Source organism: Punica granatum, chromosome 8 (genome assembly GCF_007655135.1).
Source record: "Punica granatum isolate Tunisia-2019 chromosome 8, ASM765513v2, whole genome shotgun sequence".
Taxonomy (NCBI): Eukaryota; Viridiplantae; Streptophyta; class Magnoliopsida; order Myrtales; family Lythraceae; genus Punica; species Punica granatum.
In genome coordinates this window covers 25,525,924-25,543,222 of record NC_045134.1, presented here as the reverse complement: position 1 = coordinate 25,543,222, position 17,299 = coordinate 25,525,924, and the positions used below count along the sequence as shown (strand labels likewise).

Sequence of the window (17,299 nt, the reverse complement as noted above, 5' to 3'; positions counted from 1 at the left end):
ATCAAATTGTCTCTAACTTCGTACTTCGTCTCCTCACTACATCAGTTTGGTTCCTCACTAAATCAATTTGATCCCTCGCTATGTCAAATTTTCTCTTATTATATAAAATCAGGTCCTTCATTAGATCAATTGGCACGGATTTTTTTGCAGTAATAATGATTGAAGAGTTTTACCAGGGCATGACTGGGTTGGATATCAGAGATTACCTAATTCTAAATGGCCTTTTCAATAGAGACAGCAAAATCCAGAGCCCGTATAGGAAGGTAAAACATCAAAAGGGTGGAAAACAGAACACTGTTGATGTTAATCGATAACTATATCAACTTCATGCAGTATTTGAGCAAACTCGATCAAGCTTGAACAGAAAACGCAACTGCTATGCAACTGGAAGGACTCTCTGGCCCCTAAGGTTGAAACTGACGGCTTTACAAACATTGGTGGATCACTGAGTTTCAAGCTCACCTTGAGTTCAAACATGGGATAAAAATGCAAAAAGAAATAATAAGAGGGACAGACGTGATGATATCAAAACAGGGGAAGACAGAATGAAAACGAACCAGTGATTAACGATCTCTCTAACTAAGACATCATGACCTGATCGCTCGACTGCAGTGCTTGGCTTGCGAAAAATCTTACGTCCACATCTGGGTCCTCGTTTAGCTCCACCAAACAGGGGCGAACTGTCTTTTCCACCACCTGCAATTTTCCAACAAGTATTCATGTCTTCTGATTTCAATAGATCTTGATGCTCATACGCAGAAAGTATAGATAGTTGACTTACAGATTGATCAACTATCGGAATAAGAGACTGCAACACCTTGGCTACATTAAACCTAATATTGGGTACCCTGTATAAAAGCCCACATCAATGATTTTCAGTCTCATCCTCTAAGTAATCTCAAGGAAAGCTAAAAGGAACCCCGACATGCAACTGATATGGAAATTATATTTCCCCAAATCGAATGAAGCCTGACCTATCCTTTGATGCATTAATGACCACGGGAAGAAGTTTTGAGCAAGTAATTTCTGGGCCCATAACTGGGGCAAGCAGGGAAATTGCGTGGAGAATGGTCATCCGGTACAAGTAATGTGGGTTGTTTATCATATCCAAAACCTGTAAATATATCACCACATGGGGAAATGTTTAAATTACGAGCAACGGGAAAGAAGAATTTAAGCATAATAAGCTTTATCACACTAGATCAGTTACTTGCAAATTAATTGAGAAAACCTAAAACTTACTGTTAGTAAATCAAAGATACCTGAGGAACTATATGCTCCATTGCCCAGTCAGGACCAAATTCTTCTGCTAGGCGTTTCACATTATTAGCAGCTGCATCACGGATGGAATAAACCTGCAATAACCAAGGAGGATGTAATTTAAATGCAAAACATGATAGTGCTCCTAATTTAATAGTATTAACAGAGAGAAACATTACATCAGAAGGGCAGTATAAAATTAATATTCACATGTAAAAAATAGAAGAGTTATTCCAAAAAAAGAGGATGAATAAACCTTATCCTTCAACCATTGCATGCAAAGCGCACCAAGCTTATCGTCAAAAAACCTCACGCCCAACTGACTCGCTAACAATGGTATGTACTCAATTATTGCAAGCCTAACCCTCCAGTGTCGATCCTCCGCAAGCTCAACAATTGCTGGTAACAGGGACTGGGAAAGTAGATCAATTCCAATTACCTGCATCCACAGTTTCACATTGAAAGAATGTTAAAAGAGACCAGCAAACATTGGTCCAATACAAGAAAATGCCAGCAGATGCGCACTTGCTCATTTCATATATAATCTAATGTCATATTCAAACATCGGAAAAAAAACTGTGTCTAATAACAGCCACCGACCTGGTTAACTTGATCGAGCTTGCTAATGATGTTCAGCCTAACATCAGGAAATTCATCTTTTAGAAGAGAGAGGAAGATTGGTAGCAGCTGCTCTATTGTGGCTTCCTGCAGCAAATAAAACAAAAGCACATCATTTTATGATGGAAGAGATAATGCCTTGGATAAAAATGCTTTAATATTCAGAGAGAAGCTTAGAAGATGTAAAAACAAAAAATAAAAAATAGTCGGTATTTGGTGAAACACTAGAAGAGTTGTTACAAGCAAAAGTCCCAGATAGCTAGAAAATGAAGGTAATATGCTCTGTTCTCTTCCCTTTGCCATTTTTTTCGTGGCAACTGACGAATGAAGACACATTTAACAGTCTATAAAGATAATTTAATAGTCTCAGGGATCCCTATTCACTTGACACTATAATATTCCAATCTTTTCTCAGTATAAACAGGTTCAAAAATCCTTTTGCAGCAGAAGATTGCTACAGTTATCAGCTAGGACTATCAGCCATCAAAGCTTCCCATAACATGGCACATGGCACATACTATCAATATGTGAGTGAGCTCACCATGCAATTAGAATACTAAACAAATAGACATACAACAAGTGAAAACCACCACGTATTATAGAGAAGATTCACGGTTCATTCTTCTTCCAGTTGTATTACTCTTGCCTGCTCTAACAAGATACACACCTTTCCTAAAACTGGCGCCATTCCCATTATCACAGAGGCCAGAGCAGAGCGAACATGCTGTGATGAATCTGTGGACAATTCCTGTGATAGCCCAGTGATAAAGCAGAGATAGATAATAAGTAAAGGAACAAAGGATAAAGTGCAGCAATAGATGTATCATCTAATGCACAAGTAGAATTATATCGCATAATAGCAGCCACATATTCACAAGAAGAAACTTATAGTATAGGCTTACCTTGACACAGGGAAGAATGTGCTGGATTGCAAGTTCTGGATTCAAAATCTTGCAAAATTTTGTCACCTTTCCAGCGGCAGCTATCCGTACTTCAGCTTCATTATCACGAAGCAGGCGAACATATGCAGGAACTAGTTCTGATCTACATCAACCAGAATTCCCGTAACAAGCCATAAGAAATCAGGCAGCAAGTTTTCCAATTAAAAGAGAAAAAGGGAAGAAAGAGGATATTATTAATACCAACCACCGCTGGTAGAAAATCCGGTCAAGTTCTCATCAAGACTCAAAGAGAAGACTAATATCTAAGAATCACAGGAAAAAGAACACTGGCAGCTGGGAGAAAAGTACCTGGTTGGTTCAGGACCAACAGCCTCACATAGCTCATATAATTGGTTTGCAACCATGTAACGGACACGCCAGGATTTGTCCTGTTCAAGAGAAAATATCAAGTTAGCTCATATTCAGATAAAAATAGTTGCTCTATCAACCATATCACAAATTTGTGGGGACTAATTAACTGTAAATGCATAATTTCTGTATAGCAAATACATTCCTTACAAGGTTATATCCTTTTTAAGTCATGTATATGTGGTTTTAAACAGAAAATGTAAATGTAGATAATCTTGCTGAACTAATTATACCTGTGAAAAGTTAACAATGACAGGTAGAATATGTGCGACACAATCCTGTGGCTCCAATAATTTCCCAAGAGCTGCACAACCCTCAACCGCCAATAGACGCACTGAATCTTGGTCTGCAATAGGGAAAGTTTTCAAAAAAAATTACTTATTCCCCAGGATAAAGGAAAATAGTGCCAGTATGACTTTAGACAAATGAGTAATTTTCCAGTAGTCTGAAGGTAATATTATCAGTTGCAACACCACAGACTAGTGAGTAAAAGCACAAAAGGATAAAAGTTCCCAATAAGATTTACTTAGATGACTTCTTTGGAAAAAAGAATGGCAAGAAAAAGCTATTAGAAATTATCCCCCAATATGGAGTTTGCAAGTGAAAGTTTGCATACCGTCCTGAGTAAGATCCTCAAATATAGACATGATATCAGTTTTTAGATGGGCAGCTTCAACTGTAGCAGCAAATTTCCCCAGGTTTGAAGCAGCAGACCTCCTAACCATTGGCATATCATCTTGACATAATTGGTTGTATATGCTTCGCAGTTCAGTTTTGAGTCCTTCTGGGGCACTTGGGTAAGCAATATGAAACAAGCCACAAGATGAAACACGAGCTGTGAACCATTCACCAGCAGCCAGTCTCTACATGTTTAAAACAACAATAAAAGCCCGTTATGGTTGTGCAACAGGATACAGCATAGATGCGTCGTATGATATATTAAAGGAAATCCACATCAATAGGTATGCTTTGCCATAGAATATCATATTCATTGCTTGACCATACAGAGTTAATTCTTAATCTAGAACATACAAAACTGAGCAGCAGATAGGTGTTCAAACAGCCTAGACACTTACTTCATTATCAATCACATCCGCACACAAGGGCCCAACTCCACCTAATCACATTCATATTATGAAAGCAGCATAACAAAATCAACTACCAATGCCTATTTAAGCAAAAACGGTAGCACGAGATCCACTGACCTTCACCATCGGAATGAAATGGTCGACAACATCCTGCTCCTTCATTTGAGCCCCAATTCTACAGAGGGACTCGACTGCCTTGTCCCTAACACAGGTTTCCTCGACAGTGCAAAGCGTTTCCAGTGGTGATAACAAAAAATTAGCATGATCAACACCACCAACATAGGGGATAAAAACCCCTAATTCTTCTGCTAATGCGAGGAGCACCTCATCATCGTCATCGTTGTTCTCGCTAAGGAATGGAATCAACTCTCTCCTCGTCCTTTCCTCACCAAGGGCACGGGCAATTGTGGAGAGGCGGCGAATCGAGTTCAAGCGAAGTTGAATGTCCTCATTCTTTAACTCGTCAATCAACACAGCAATTGGATATAATGGCTCGTCAACCATGGCCATCTTAATTAACACAAACACTCAAGCTGCAAGCCAAGAACAGGTTCTCAAATAACACTGCCGATGTGTAAGCCAGAAACAGCTCTCTAACTAAATTACTGAGTACAACAGGAAAAGCATTCACCGCAATGCATACGTAACGTCACAATCTTAGATCTCCTCCGGGCATATGTTTACAGCCTTGGAAGAAAGAAGACCTTAACCAGCATTCTTTTGAACACAAGGTTTTGGCACTCTCTTTCAGCCCCCCCCCAAAAAAAAGGGGTCCCTAATTTCGGTTCCCAAGTTCAAAGTATAAGAATTGCCCCCATCAATGATTGAATCTAGGGTTAAACGGAGAACTCAAATTCATAACAAATCCGGGGAAGTTTCCAAATTTCCGACGCCAAATATCGAAATTTCTATAGATCGGACATTAAGGGATGCATAATTGAGACACAGTCGTGGATACTGATCAAATACAGCATCGCACCGATCTATAGATTCATGCAAATGAGGGAACAGATCAAGACATGGGAAATGAATGGAAATGGAGAATCGGCCGACCGAGATCGTACCTCGCCGGAGCAGTAAATGGCCGGACGACGGAGATCTGTGAGGCGGACAGTGCCCAGAGCAGAGAGATCTGCGAATTGGAAATCGGAATTTGCAGATTTCAGGTTGAGAGCTTTGAATGATTCAAATGACGGGAAATCTACGGCCGAGGAAGGAGACAGACAGTGCCGGGAATTCGGAACCCCGCGTGCCCGGTTTTTCCCCCATCCGACCCGAACCGGTTAGCCCAGTAAGGGTAACACCAGGCCGAATCGGTAAATCCAGAGTGGGCCCACTATTAGGCCCATAATCCCATTGGGCCTTTGGACCGGCATATTATCTTATGGGCCCAGTATAACGAAATTCTTTTCCAAGCTGCTTTTTGGCAAGAAGAACAAAATACCGAGACAAACGGAGGAGTTGATTGGGTTTTGTATGCTTTGCCAGAGCTAGGATCGGGACTGGGACCGTTGCTCCGTCCGGCTTCACATGATATTTCCAACCTAACGTGAGGGATTCGCCGACGCTTTTGAGTGCGATTGAAGATCCTAGTGATTGGGATTGATGATGTTAGAATCCCATTTTAATCGGAATCATATCGCTGTCCAATCACTCCGTGTTTCCTTTTGTTTTATTAAGCGTTTTATTACTTAATACAAACCCTTGCATATGAGTCGGAATAGTGCGAGGAACTAGCGAAAGAACGTAATCGACTGAGAGTAGGAGCGAGTCGAACTGGACTATGAAAGTATCATATGGTAACGGACGAGAGGTGAACACGTACCCGAGCCGAAAAACTCCATAGAAAAAATTTCTGTTGTTGGTCAAGAAATGCTTTTTCCTTTTCTCGTCTTTTCTTCTATTTATTTGTTTTTGGGGTGGGGGGGCGAGTTCTAATTTGCATCTATCAAAATCAGGAGTTCGATAAAGTGAGCTGGGGATATTGGAAAGAAATTATGAAGCACTGTGCATGTCGGTTGGGTACAGGTTGCTGAGTCAAGTGCAGGTTTTAAATTTGGAAGCTAGCAGCAGACAGTGACATGGGATAAAGAAACCCTCCTAATTTCCCCCAACATGGACACCGTCGAAGCCACCTAGTGCGTGCTACCCACACAATAAGTCAGCTATACAGTAGATTTGTGGATATTCATGGGATGGGGAGAATAATTTTTTTGTATTTAAAGGGAATAAAAACAACAACAACAAAGAGATTAGACCTGTAATGCCGAAAAATGGAGAAGACGACAGGTCACGAGAGGGAAGAGCAGGACATCTCAGCAGCTGATGACAAAGTCATGTAGTTATGCTGCAGGTCTCTTCGATTAAAGAAGTGAAGGAGTAGGTATAATGCACGTAGGAGATTGAATTGTTTATGTTCTCATTATTTATCTATCCAAAGGATTGCGGTTCACGTTGTTGGACCGGATCAGATCCGATCCAATCCATTGAAGTCCTTACCCATGGATCGGTCGGGGGATATAGAGGAACGGTCCATGAGGATTCGATCGGTACCCAAGGAAACCATGGACTAAGGGGGTTTGAGTAACAAAAAGTTATCATACTCGACGAAAGGCTGCGGAGATCCAATGATCATAAGGGTTTGGACCAAGAAATGTCCAATCTCGTGGACGAGGAATCACGTTTCGATCATAATAGACTCAGTGGTGTTTATATGAAAGTAAAATTTCAGAGCTTAAATAAAGCGCTTAGAAAAGGGATTAATCACATCAAAAATCATTAATTATCATGTCAGAAATCGTGACGAAATTGGAGACAAATGATATATTTAGTCTAACGTAATTTACAAATAAAAAGTGCATATCAATGATGGAGGGAGTTATGGTGGTTTGTAACAAGCCACCACCAGTCGTAATCTCCACCCCCCTCCCCTTGGGGATCTCTCTCTCTCACTCTCTCAAAGGGAGGGACTCCATGCGGTGTCCTCGATTTCAGCCGCCACCGCCCAAACGGAGTCGCTAGCAAGCGCAGAGCCTATAGGTGACCTCGTTTGTGGCAATAGCAGCCCACCGCCCCTCTTAAGATGTTGCCGCCCTTCCTCTCTCCTCCCCTATTAGATCTGACCGAGTGGGATCTATTTGTATTTCAAAGAAAGTTGAGGGGCACTTGCTGCAATATTTTAAAAATTGCCCCTTTGGCTGAGCGAATAAGTAGATTTTTAGTTACTTAATTAAATTGTTTTTTACTTAATTTATTAAATGAAATTGATTTCTTTTGTGCTAAATAAAAAAGCTAAATCCATTATCTGCTGAAAATTAATTTATTTAATGGAAGTAAACAAACACCATCTTCCGTTGGCTTATATTTGTACTGGGTGACCTCAGGTCAATATCTAATGTACTGTCATTCCTACTTTCGCTAGGTCTAAACGTAAGCTTTAGTTAATGTATGGAGACTCCTTGCTATAGTTAGACCACCTTCACCGTCAGAGACCCTATGGGTTTCTTAAGTGAGCCCAATTTTCACCACATAAGCGTCACGTCAAACAGAGACTCTTCCAAGAAAATGAAAGACTCGAAATTTTAATGATCGGTCGCTCATCAGGCCTCTATTGTGGTCCCTACAGTTTTTAATTGTTTAAAAAAAAGGAACAAAATTGCTTTAAAATGTGTGAATCACTGCCCACCATGTGATCTAAAGCAATGGCCCAATAACAAAAAAGAGCCAAAAAAATAATAAATAAAAAAATGATGCATAGCTGCTACTTAAGAGCGGACGGCTAATGCATTCCACTTATTGAACATGATTTTATGGTCGCTTTGCGACCCCAGGATGTCAAAGGCGTTCTTGGAGTGATCTCGTAGTTCCTCCGAGGTGGAGACAATGGGGTGGTCCATGGATTTTCCTTCCTTTTGCCATATTTCGCTCAAAGGATTGAAGGGAGATAGTGTATTAAGCTGTTTGCAAGGGCCAACTTGATCATCTTCCCCGGGGATCCTAAATGAGGAAACCCTAGGAGAGCTATCGGCTCCAACTATTGTCCATCTATGATTCATACTAGATATGACCAACTACCCATCCTACCTCCTCTACATTCTTGATGGCCCATCTTTGTTTCAATAGAGCCTTTCAATGGCATGCTTCAAGAAGTTTTAATTGAATTAGAATGATTAAACAAGGAAAAAGAATCAAATTGTGGCGGCCCTAGATTGGCCCTAAGGTGTCTCTCTGCAAAGAGACGCATCTCCACGCACGCGTGCATGGAGATCGCTTTACCGGGGAGAGACATGCGACGCGTCTCTCCATACGCCACGTGGCGTGGAGAGGCACGTCTCTTGCCCAACGGAGATGGTCTTTGGAAGAATAATGGAACCGATCAATCAAAACTATTGTGTGCCAAATTCTTCGATCCCATCCACGGTCCTATAATTCCAAACCAATCTAACCTATATTTCCTTCACTCGAAGCCCATTAGATTGGTAGACAAGTAGCATTTAGTTGAGATGTCCCATTTACCATATAAAATGTCGAAAAGATGATATTGGGAATGAAGTCCAAACATTTACTCTCATTTCAAAAGTACCATAATGTTTGAATTATTGCCAAAAGAAATTATTTTTAGCCTTTGCATAAAAGAGGCGTGGTTGAAGAATTATTCTTTATTTTCATATTCTTTTCTTGAATTCTATAATTAAAAATATGATTTTTAAAGCTAAAGATGGTTCCGAATTGTTAACTAGCTTGCCCTTTATCGTGGTCGCTATTGAACTCTGAAGTTTCAAGTGACCTTGCCGTACAGTGATCCAGCCACTGACTTCTCCTAAAGTCAAGAGACATCAGGGGGTGGGAGGGCCTCCGTCGGCCATTCAACCTTCGACGAAGATTGTCGGCGAAGTTGGGACTTCTTCTGACTTGAGAGATTCTTTCAACTATTGCTTGATTTCACATCTACTACACACATGACCCAAGTTGTTAATTTCAATAGAAAAAACTTGATATGGTATGTTAACGGCAACATGTGGTTTACGGGGGATTAAAACCAAGATTCAGCATGTTTGGAAGGATATTCGGTGGTTGCTGCTAAAGTTCAGTAGGATTAAATTAAATACAGAAGGCGCATCCAAAGGTAACTCGGGTATGGCAGGGGCAAGAGGCTTGATCCGTGATGGATGGTGACTATGGCTAGGTGGTTTTGTTCAGAATGTTGGGTTTACTTCTTCCATGAAGACTGAGCTGTGGGCGGTGAGGTCTAGACTCAACATGGCTTGGGACTAGGATCATCGGAGACTAATCTTAGAGGTGGACTATGATGTTGCGGCACGTTTACTCTCCGTGAGGCAGCTTGGAGGTGGATGGTCTGGTGCTCTTCTTAGATATATTCATCAATTGTTGACGCATGAATAAACAGTTGCATACGATACACCTACCGTGAAGGAAAAGCATGCGTAAACTGACTATCTAATTTTGCTTTCTGTCCATTAGAGTTCATAGGTTGAGTGCTTGCCCAATTGGGCTTAGTTTACTGCTATTTGCTGATGCTTCTAGGGTTTCAATGCCCTACTATTGTATTGCTTAGAATTTTTTTTTTTATCGAATTTAGGACTTCGGCCTCTAAATCAAAAATAAAAAAAAAAGTGCGTCGTAATTTTGCAATTGTAAAAGATCGAGGGGCATTGTTGTGAATTTCTAAAAACTAGATGGTTGATGGAACGATTTAAAAGAGAAAAAAAATTATTAAGACGTGAATTAAATTAAAAGTTAAAAATTTAATTTCAATGTGTAATTTAAATAATCAAACATCGCTCTGTCATTACAGTTATTCGAAAACACGTACTCCCTTCTTAAAGGAGGATTAGAAAAAGAAGACAACGGGCAACAGGAAGTAGTTTGAATCTGTAGGAGCAGATCAAGTCTAAATAGGTTCAGTGAAGCAATTGGTCATTTATAATTATCAAATCCCGTGAATCCATAATCCTGTTTTTCAAATCTTTCATTTTCTACCCTTTTTTTTTAATCTTTTCTTGTTTCTTTAAACCCTTTTGTTAGCTCAATAGCCCTCTTTCTCCATACGTGGCCACTTAATTTAATTGAGGGGACTAGGAGTAGGATCTAGCTAGGAAAGGAGAAATAAAGACAAACGAAACTGCCAACTAATTGTCATAGGAAAGTGGTTAAATTAGAAGGCTCGAAATTACTGTATAATAATAGGACATGAGTTTAGGTCTCCTCGTGGAAGGATTAGGAAGAAACGTTCTCATAACTGGCAGTTGAATCCATTTAGATAACTCAACAGTTGAATCTATTTCAAGAAGATTGTGCTCTACGCTTTTTGGTGGATGGATCGTGATTTTGTAGCAACCTCTGGCACATACTTGGCCACCAAATATGGACAGTCATTAACCTCTTACATCCCGGTTCGGACAGGAGGTGACTTAGCTAAAGTCAGACCACGAAACATCGTGGCCGGGGAGGGGTCGAGGTGACACTATCTCATCCACCCGCCGCTCATACCAAGTTGATGTTTGACTCTTTGAAAGCGCCTTAACATCCTATGGACCTGTATGTGACAACAATTCATGTATGTGTAAACTCCTACCAAAACGCACAATTAGATACAGAGTGTCCCCAACGTTAGAAGAATCATATCACACAATCTTGATAACTCCTTCCACGCACAAATCATTGAAGGCGGTTGGTTGAGTAAGTGATGGTTTTTAAAATCTCACGAGAATTTAGAAATTGACTTGTATATGCTAGAGGTATTACAAATTCAAATTTGAGTATAAAATTTTCTTTTTTAAGAAACAACCGTTAGAAACGGCTATTAATATCTCGTATTTCGATCCAAAAAATGTACTGAACTTATTAATATAGTTAGTTTTTTGTTTTGTTTTTTTTTTGAACAAATTATTTAAATATTTTAAAGCGACTCTTGAAATAGATAAAAGGAGTTTATTTATTCACAATATCGAAAATTCGAAAATGACCTGCACTTTTCTTCTACGTGACAATGAAAGTTTCCTGCACGACAATACCGAGACTAATCCCTCGATCCAGCTAGAAGGATCATCTACTTTAATTTTTCATACACTCATACACAGTCCAAAAAGGATTCCAAAACATGAAGCTATACGAAACTATGCTGTATTTTTTTTTCCGATTATAATAGAAGGTTCATGATCTAGTATAAAGAAATGAAAAAAAAATTTAAATAAAGGGGCACGGTTAGTTCCATTGATGAGAATCGAACTTGTAACCTCTAGGTTATCAGACGAGGGTATTAACCAATGCACTACACCCCGTTTCTCAACTATGCTGTATTTTTACAATGTGTACTTGATAATCAGAAATTTAATACCTAATTAATTCAGTTCGGAGATGGTTCATTACGAATAAAATTATTTCCACATAAATTTTTTTTTATTTATAAAATTTAAATATAAAATTTTATTTAATATAATTAAATATTAATCCGCTTAAATCAACATTGGATGTATGAAAATACAAGTGAACACACCTGAAAATCTATTGGAAATCTTTGGCCTGAAGCGGCAGACTATCGCACGACAAATAAGTAACATTGTACCAAAAACTGCCAAACTTCGTACGCTCCACCATATCCCCAGGAAAACGTCACCCTCCCGTTACAAAATGTGGAAAAATACCATAGATAAAAGGGGAAAAATACCAACAGAGTGCTACGAGAATCCTCCGTCAAAAGTGAGGAATTTTGAAAGTATATACGACAAAATGTATGATGCTCGATTAAACAGAAAGAAAAAGAACCGTATACAATACATACCCGTCGCGATAACCAATATTCGAATTGGATTAATCTCGGTTCATACACGGCCTGTGAATTTAAAAGAAAAAATTTAATCGACATAAATTAATTCAAGCGATTTTAAATTTATTAAAAAGAATAAAATTTCGCATTTAAATCTTATAAATGAAAAAATTTAACCGAGACAGTTTTGTCTTCTTATGAATCTACTCAGTTGGAACCCAATAAAATAGTTCCTTTTGAATTTTCAAATGACAAGGCATACAAAAAAAAAAGCAAAAGAAAAGAAAAAATTCACGTAATTTTTTGTGCCCGTTTATTGACCATCCTGTTGGAAGATCCATAAACGACAATTGTAACCCCAAAAGAAAAAAGAAAAAAAAATCCTTCCGGACATATGCAACTTCTCCCAAAATTTCAGAGAGTGTTGTGCGAGATCTCGCATGCATCAGTCCAATTGACAATTTATGCTCTAAATGGATTAAAATTTACGTTGGTGGGTGAATTTTGCTTATAGTATCAAGGTTAAAAATATCAGCCAACATATACCATCATGTGATTCAAAACCAAAATCTATCCCTTTATGAAAAATCTTATGCCATGTTTGGTATTAAGAATATTTTTAATTATATTCAACTTAACTTCATTTATATTCAATTCAACAATATAATTATTAATTTTTTTTCTTCATTTTTTAACTATTTAATTGAATTTTTAATATTAAATTCTTTTAACTATTCATTACTTTTTTTACATTTCAACACAATCATTACTTTCTCCAAATTTTTTTTCACTTTTTTTTTCATAATTCAACATCACCATCATTTCAATTCAATTATAATTAGAATAAAATTAAACTTTACTCAACTCTATTCAACTCTAATCTCAAATAAGCATGTAAAATTTATGTTTCATAAATAGAATAAAATTTACGATAAAAAAACTCTTTAATGAGTGGTCCAACTCGAAGAGATCCAGCTCAAATATAATATTTTAATATCAAAGCCGTTTCAGCTTTGAAATAGCACCAGCATATAAATAAAAGGGGGAAGGGACAAAATTGTATCATGTTCTTTTGTTTAGGACAATTAACTTTTTATAATTTACTTCATTAGAGATTACAAAATTATTTTTTTCCATTTTCAATCTTTAATCTTTATCTTTTTAATTATTTTAATTCTAAATTTTTTTATTTTATCATTCACATCCTTAACTTTTCATTTTAATCCTACAAAGAAAATTTAAAAAAAAGGAGGGGTTGAGACTGCCTATCAACAACCCCGATCCATCCACCGAGATCGTCCGTACCCATGAAGGACGCCGACGACCTCAGTGGAGGGGTCGAGATCTCCAATAGACAGCCCCAACCCCGAATTAACCGAGAACTCTGAATCGAAAGTCCCCGATCGATTCGAGATTGAGACCGTCAATCAACGACCTCGACCCCTCCACCAAGATCGCCGGTATCCATGGAGAATGCCGACGGCCTTGGTGAAAGGGTCAAGGTCGTCGCGAATCAACCAAAAACCTCCAACTCGGAGTCATCGATCGATTCGGGGTCGAAATCGCCGATTGGCTATCCCCACCCCCCTTCCCTTCAATTTTCTTTATAGAACTAAAATGAAACATAATGAAAAATAAGAATGACAAAAGTAAAAAATTAAAAATCAAAAAAATTAAAAATTAAAGATTGATAATTAAAAATAAAAAAAAATTAACACCTATATATCTAACAAAGAACTAATTATCACAAATAAAATAGAGTACAATTTACCCCAAATCCGAACCACAATCGAGTTGTTTTGTCTTTTTCCCTAAAAAATAAGTTTTCAACCAACAAGTTATGAATCTGTCGGCTAAAAAATAATACAGCCGAGATTTTCACAACAGTCTACCAAGTTGGAGTAACAGATCAATTTAGAAAATTTCCGAATTGAATATTATAGTGTGCAATTTCCAATTAAATAATATCAGTAATTAACTCTGGGCCTGCAATTTCACATAGCACCGACAAATTCCTCTTCCCCTGTAATTTCTTTTTTTCCATTTCGATCTTTTTACAAATCTAATCTTAATGTTATCAACAGTCCGAAGACATTCCGGTTCGGTTCACACAACAACCAGCCACCGAAATGTCCGCATACTCCGTCACATAGCCGGCAGCGACTCCGGCCGCCACAACAACTCCGACCCATCGCCGCCGTCATCCGTAAAATCAAACAGACCTCCTAATGTCACAAACTGGCCATCGTTCTCATGATTATTATGACTTCCGACTTCCGGCCCGCCGCACATTCCGAGCTCGAAGGAGTCGTAGTTAGGCAACTCGTCGTCAAATCCTAACGAATCATTAAACCCAAAGCCTGATGTCGCCGGAGCCTCGGCAGCCTCGCTCTTCCTCTCATCCTCCAACGGGCCGAAGCTGGGAGGGAGGCCTAGCTCGTCGTCGGAGGCTTCCAGGAGGTAGCCAAGCTCCGTCTGCGCGTCGGCGCGGTCTAACGCCACTGGCGGCTGGGCCGGGACGAGTATCTCCTCCTCGAAGCTCCGGATGACCGAATCGAGACCCTGGATCGCCGGATCTCGGTCCGCGGTGCCGTCGGAGTCGTCGAGAATGTTTAGGAGGTCGTCCTGGATCCTCTTCACCTCCGGCGAGTCCAGATCGGACTCGACCCTCAGCCGCTTGGACTCGGGCGAGTCCGGATCCGGTCCGGACGAGCTGAACGAGTCCGCCCGGGTCAGATCAGACACGGGCGAGTCGAGGCCTGACTCGGACCGCGGCCGCTTCTTCTCCTTGTCGTTACCGTCTTCCATGAAAGAGCTCTCCACAGGGCAAATGAGAGGCAGGTCGGTCTAGAGAGAGAGAGATATAATCAAGGGTTTAACGAAGGGCAAACTCGGGTGGACGGAGATTCATACAGAGGAAGTGAGGATGAGAGAGAAAGTCCAGAGTGCAGAGAGAGAGGGGGGGTAAAAAGGTGATATGTGAATGCGAGAGGGGAAAGTGGGTTTCTAGGGGTATATATAGGACCGAAGTGTTATGGCGAAGTTGTCCTTCCAATTTCTCTCAATTTCCCATTTCCCTTTAATTTAATTTTAAAAATAAATAAATCAGTCAAAAATTAAGGAAAAAAAAAGGTGAGAACAACAGTTCAAATCTCAGAAAAAAAATTAAATGATTCGGTATTTATTTTTCTTAAATAAAATATTAAATTTGAAAATGAAAAAATATTCATATCGAAAGAATTTTTTTAAAGTAAATCGGGCCGAATCATATTAATTGAAATCCATTAAATTTCGGTATATCATCGTGCATGAGGGAAAGAAAAAAGAAAGTAGATTGATAGGGGGAGGGAGTGGACCCGAGCGTGTGGAGCGGTCGCGAAGGCATAAAAACCCATCACGTACACTTCTATCTACTTGGATTGTTCTGTCCTTTACTTATCTAAGCCTTCTTTTTCTTTTTTCTATTTTGTTTAATATTTATTCAATTGATTTTCTTTCGCCTTTTTCTTTTCTGGCAATTAACTATATTTAACTTGGACTTTGAAATCCGTCGGGGGCCCACCTTGGAAGATGCAATTATGTCGTTGGTTCCATTCTATTTTTTTTTATTTATGATTGTAATAATTATATTATTAAATCACGTAAAAAATACAAAAAAATAATAAATAGTCTATAGAAAATAATAATTATGAATTAAAAATTAGTGAAGTGAAGTAATATATATTACTCCAAGATCAAATACACCCTAAAATTAACTTTATTTTATTTTATTTTTCTTTTAATTTAATAGTACAGTCAGTACTTTTTACGTTTTATTCAAATTCTTTCATATATTTTTTTACTAACTATTATAATCATTTTTTAATATTAAATTCTTTTATTATTCAATTTTTTTTTCTCAATTTAATAATACAATCATTACTTTTTTATCTTTTTTTTAAAATTTTCTCATATACTTTTTCTAGTTACGTTTATCAACATCCCCTCAAATCAAACTAGATCAAATTAAATCAAATTTAATTTTATCACCGAACTTTATGTAATACTTGGAAAAGCGAGAAATTATTTGGTCGAAAATAGATTTGTTTTTAGAATTCAGACGCATCCATCGACAATTAAAATCTATATACTGATCGATCCATTTCAGACTCTAGGGCCGTCTTCAATTTCAAAAATTATCCGGTCCCGTCCACTGAATGGTCTCTTCCCTTTGGCACCCCAACCGAGCTATCAAGTTTGTTTAAAAACTAGATAAGATTGATGGTTTCATTTCGAAATTTTAATGGTCGACCCATAGATTAACTTTATTCACGGCAGATATTCAAAAACCTTGTGAACGCAGCTTAACTAATTTTTATTTTTTGGTATATTTACATCTTTTCATTTATTAAGACATAACTTTTGCTTATTATTTGACTACTTATATATATATATATATATAATAAAATTTAGGTAAATATAAGTTTTTCTTAATTTTCTATATATATTTTTTCTTTTTTTCTCAGCAATAATGAGTATTATCATTACTTAAAATCGAATATGACCATTATATATATATATATATATATATATATAAATTTGATGAATCCATTTTATTTATTTACGTATCATCTTGTACTCTTTTTTAATGGCTATATATTGAGATTAGATCGGACATATTACCATTTATCAGATCAGCCATTCGTTAATATTCACTTGCACTATAATTCAGGCGCACAAGATTATTCTCATTCTTCCAATATTGATTAAATCCATTTTTAATTTATAGTGACTCTAACCACGTAGATTTGATTTATCTATTTGAGTGGTTACCATTAAGCATGTACCAAAATTAGCAGTTCAACCATTTGACTGTTTTTGAATCATCGATTTGCGACTGAGAAGGCGAAGAAAATAATATTGGCTGTTGATCTTCTCCTATTGTTAGGGGAAGAAAAATTGATTTGATGAGCGTGGTCATGGGGGTGGCTATATTAACGTTATATCAAGGAGAGCCAGCCGGTTCCGGTGCTCGATCGAGACTCTCCTGCTCACGATCGCGAGTTTGGTAAAAGTAAAACTTTGACAGGTTCATTTGCCTCTTAGGAACATTCGTTCTTCTTCTTCCTCTTCACCAGGAAACCTAAATTCCAGACAGGTCGTTCTCTACGGATTTGGTGGAGTCTTTGGTCTTGTTGGCCGCAGGATTTGATGATTTCATGTTTATCTTCCTAATTGGACCAAGTAAAATTTAATTT

The 17,299-nt window shown here is 38.2% G+C and overlaps 2 protein-coding genes across 2 annotated transcripts; both read right to left on the bottom strand.

The window, feature by feature from the left end:
* Window positions 1–280: 280 nt before the first annotated feature.
* LOC116188593 (serine/threonine-protein phosphatase 2A 65 kDa regulatory subunit A beta isoform-like) lies at window positions 281–5,498 on the bottom strand. Its single transcript, XM_031518046.1, has 13 exons — window positions 5,341–5,498; window positions 4,394–4,809; window positions 3,805–4,051; window positions 3,422–3,534; window positions 3,129–3,208; window positions 2,781–2,922; window positions 2,546–2,626; window positions 1,861–1,965; window positions 1,517–1,699; window positions 1,263–1,355; window positions 975–1,114; window positions 782–848; window positions 281–696 (listed from the first exon to the last, which is right to left on the bottom strand). Exons 2-13 carry the CDS (start codon window positions 4,784–4,786, stop codon window positions 580–582), a joined length of 1,761 nt encoding a protein of 586 aa, XP_031373906.1. The 5' UTR covers window positions 4,787–4,809; window positions 5,341–5,498; the 3' UTR covers window positions 281–579.
* An 8,402-nt stretch (window positions 5,499–13,900) lies between these two features.
* Window positions 13,901–15,065, bottom strand: LOC116189120. Its single transcript, XM_031518653.1, has one exon. The coding sequence runs from the start codon at window positions 14,868–14,870 to the stop codon at window positions 14,208–14,210; it is 663 nt and encodes a 220-aa protein (XP_031374513.1). The 5' UTR covers window positions 14,871–15,065; the 3' UTR covers window positions 13,901–14,207.
* Window positions 15,066–17,299: the final 2,234 nt, after the last annotated feature.